The sequence below is a fragment of the Dama dama genome, chromosome 8 (assembly GCF_033118175.1).
Source record: "Dama dama isolate Ldn47 chromosome 8, ASM3311817v1, whole genome shotgun sequence".
NCBI classification, from domain to species: Eukaryota; Metazoa; Chordata; class Mammalia; order Artiodactyla; family Cervidae; genus Dama; species Dama dama.
The window spans coordinates 7,713,691-7,717,500 of record NC_083688.1 but is presented as its reverse complement, the minus strand read 5'-3'; the positions used below and the strand labels follow the sequence as shown (position 1 = coordinate 7,717,500).

The following is a 3,810-nucleotide window of genomic DNA, read 5'->3' as shown; positions in this document are numbered from 1 at the left end:
AGTTAACATTTTGAAAATTTGACTGTATTTAAAAATTACAAAATAAAACAACAAAAAAATTACAAAATATATGCTCACTATAACAAGTCAAACACAATACACAGAATATAGCATAAACCTAACACCTCCCCCATTACCAAGTTACATTTGATGTATATCTTTTTCACCTCTTTCTATGCTAAGACATTTAAGGTGGTTCTTGGTTTGTGTTTTTAAATGAGAACACACTGAAATATAGTAAATATTAACATATCCTTTTTAAACAAAACCATTAAGCTTCATCCTCTTCTGAAAGCCAGTAGCATGCTTGCAAAATTATTGTGACAATGCATATAAACAGGGGGGAAAGGAAAAAGAACACCCTGAGACCAAGTTGTGTTAGGTTTCACAACTTTTAGAACTTGAGATGTATGAAAAACATAGCAGGTTTACTTTAATAAACTCAATTTCTGCAAAGAAACTGGAAAAATGAGAGCCATCAAACACCACTTGGGCCATCAAGTAATCACTGTGAGTTTTGTCATTCCTATTGGCCCAATTAAACACGGAAATAGCTGGCTGAGCTATGAAAACTACCGAATGGTTCACAGAGTTGGCCACTGTCCCTTGGAAAGTGATCAAGAAAATTCTTTTAGGAAGGTAAAGAATGTGGATTAGAACCCCAACTCTGCCACTACATTAAGTCATATGACCTCAAACTTACTAAATCTCTCTGAGAATGTTTCCTTACTTGCTAAAATCTATTCAATATCTCGCAGGGCTGTGTATATCAGAAATTATATACTTAAAGTAACTGGCAGATAGCAGTAGTCCAGCAAATGAAAGCTACTATTTCTATCTTACTACCTGAATGGCCGTGTACTAAAGGAATAACTGTCCTAAAATCTTTTAACTCAGCTTAAATCCAATCAATCCCCCTAAGGATTATATTATACCCTTTTCTTACAGATTTTTACCAACACTAAAAGCAAACCTCATTCGTAAATTTATCAATCGTCTTGCTCTTTTCCTTTAGGAATGCCTTTCCATGCGAAATAATGAAAATACCAAAGAATAGGCTTGTGTTTTAAAATATTACATTAACACTACAGGAAATACTCAGTACTTACTACAAAATACTTTGATACAATTTGCAGTGTGAAAATTTGATAAACTCAATAGAAACTATCATTACATAAACAACTACAGTACTGTTTGCACAACCTAAAAACAGTCATATAACTGGCTGTGTTAAGTCAAACGCCTGGAATAACACTTCAACATTTAATGAAAAACTAACACATTTAAAGTCAACGGAAAAGAAATTTCAACGCTGGTTCTGGAGTGTCAAGAGTTTTCTTTACTAAAGTCCCGGTCTTCCCCTCTTTTAACTTTTCCTTTAAACACACACACACACACACACGCTGCATATTTCATACTCTTTTAACTTTTCCTTTAAACACACACACACACACACACACGCGCGCTGCATATTTCATACTCCAGGGAGTGGAAAGAGCCAACCTATATTCTGACTTAACCAACTGGTCTCTACATGGTCCGTTCAGCATTAAAAAGAACCTGCAAACTCTAGATCTCTTAGTGTCACTTGCCAAACCAGGATCTAGATCTCCACTGGGTGATCATTTCCTACACGAGTGGAAAAGGGGATGAACAGGCTCCAACACGCGCTCGATAAATTATGGGCCCTGAGGGCCAATTTCGAGGCGTCCCTGCTGGTAAGTGATGGGCCCGCAGACCCTTGAGAATCTAGAGGCATCTTTCCTCGAGCAGACTTTCAAAAGAGTAAAACAAACTGGAGAGGTGGGGGTACGGTGAGCGGGAAGGAGAAGCAGATCCATTCCATAACCCCGCCTTCATATACGCGCACTTTTTGTTGCGCTCTCTGCTCAGAGAGTCTCGGATTCAAACGTTCTGAACACAAAATTATCCGCGTTCCCCTCCCTGAAGAGATATCAAATTGGGCGGGAGCTCCCGCGAACTCTGACCCGGAGCCTTCCCGAAGGCTTAGACCCGGGTTGGGGGTGGGGGTGGGGGGACAGGAGCCCGCTTTCTCAAGAAAAGCTGCTCAACGTCGCTTCCGGACCACGCTCTCCTGAGGCGGTACCCTCAAACCCGTAGTCTCTCAAGACCCTTCTGCAGCCAGTCACCTCAGGGTTTCCCTCCGCCTCCCCCCAGGGACTTCCTCCTCGCGGGCCCACTAGGCCCCAGGACCCGGCGGAACGCGAGGCTCGGTCTGCAGGCCCCGTCAGGCAGGCCGGGAGGCGAGGTATCGCTCCCTGCCATTCCCGCCGCCATTTTCCGGCGACCGTCGTCGCCGCCGCGTAGGGGGGACGATTCCGGAGGAGGAGACTGCGCAGGGGCGCACCGGTCCCCGCCGCAGGGCAGGGGGGAGCGTCCGTTGCTACCGAGGATCCCCAGAATCTTCGAAGCCTCTGCTCGCCGGCTACCCCGTCCTGAGCTTAGGGGTCCTGCCGGGCTTTGCGGATAACCCCCCCTCCAACCTCACCCCAGGTCCCCGCGTTCCTACTTACGCGGAAGAATCCCGCGTCCATCTTGCTGCCTCGCTCGGAGATCGCTCCCTATCCCAAGGTGCACCGCGCCGCCGCGACGGAGGGCGGGACCGGCAGGGAAAGCCGAGCGCCGGGACGCAGCGCGCGCCGCTACACCCGCCCCTCCAGCCGACACGAGGCTGCGCTTGCTCAGTGTGGTGAGCGCGCGTCACACACGCGCACGCGCGTTTTGTAAGGCGTGGGGGTTGCTACCGGGCTCTGAACCTCCCCATTGGCCGGTCCGTGAGGAGAGCCTCGCGATCTCAGCCAATGCAAGCGTGCGAGAGTCACTGACTTGCCCTGCCCTGCGAATCCTTTTGTGGTGCCTATCTCGCCCCGTTCGCCGACCGTGAATTGACCCGTCCTTCTACCCGTAGTGTGGGAGGCTTCCCGCTTTGGGGGTTCCACGGAGCGATTCAAGAAAAGGACTGTTACCTCAGAGTGACGCTAGTGAGGCCGCCGTTGCGCAGAGGAAAAGCCTACGGCCTCCTCTGTCGTTATGAAAGTTGTGATTGTGTTGGTTTTACGAGTTTGTCAGTTACTGACTTCGGCCCTGAAGTAGCCGAGCTACGTAGTATGAGTGAAGTTTGCATTCTGGCCCCGCTCCCTCGGCTAGCTCCCGTTTCCGTACAACTCCTTAGCTTTAGGGAGAAGCTGGAACTGCCCTTTAGATAAGTTTCGATTTCGGCTATCCGGTCCCCACGCTTACGGGCAGGAAGCTGAGGAAAGCTGTGACCCTGCCGGCCTGATGGAGAAGCGGCCGGTCTCCAGGCCGGAGGCCAGGGCGTCGACCTCGCTGGCCCAGCTCTGCCTCTCCAGCGATCTGCTCCGACTGTGAGGACTCCAGCATCGATATCTTCTGCTACACTTACTCTAAGCGCTCTTTTTCTCTGATAAGCATGTGATCCTTTTCTGGCCACCTTTTGTCATTCCCCCAACACACAGTCTCACCTCCCTTTGCTGCTTTTTGTTCACAGCACTCATCTGGAGACTATATTCACTCTCACGGCTTTGAACACCAGCTCCCTCCTAGCAGCTTCATAGATTTCCACCTTAGATTTCTCTCCCAAACTTCAAACGTGTGTTGGCAACGTCCTCTTGGACGTTTCCACTGGAAAGACATCACCTACTTAACCTGACCCGGAACTGAGCTCCTGGTTCCTCCTCCTCTCTCTGGAACACCCTCCACTCCACCAAAAACCGACCCTCTCCTCCCGAAGTCGTCCCTGCCTTGGTTGATGGCAGTTTTGTTTAATTG

The 3,810-nt window shown here is 48.9% G+C and overlaps 1 protein-coding gene across 8 annotated transcripts in view; it reads right to left on the bottom strand.

The window, feature by feature from the left end:
• The window catches only part of SRRM1 (serine and arginine repetitive matrix 1), a 29,356-nt gene extending 26,670 nt beyond the window's left edge, over positions 1–2,686 (bottom strand). For 4 of the 8 annotated variants that reach the window (XM_061148223.1, XM_061148227.1, XM_061148224.1 and 1 more), the window contains exon 1: positions 2,535–2,686. In XM_061148223.1, the coding sequence (XP_061004206.1) occupies positions 2,535–2,555 (21 nt within the window). In that variant the 5' untranslated portion in view covers positions 2,556–2,686. The remainder of the gene's footprint in view (positions 1–2,534) is intronic. The other 4 variants (XM_061148221.1, XM_061148225.1, XM_061148222.1 and 1 more) reach the window with 1 other exon arrangement.
• Between the last annotated feature and the right edge of the window lie 1,124 nt (positions 2,687–3,810).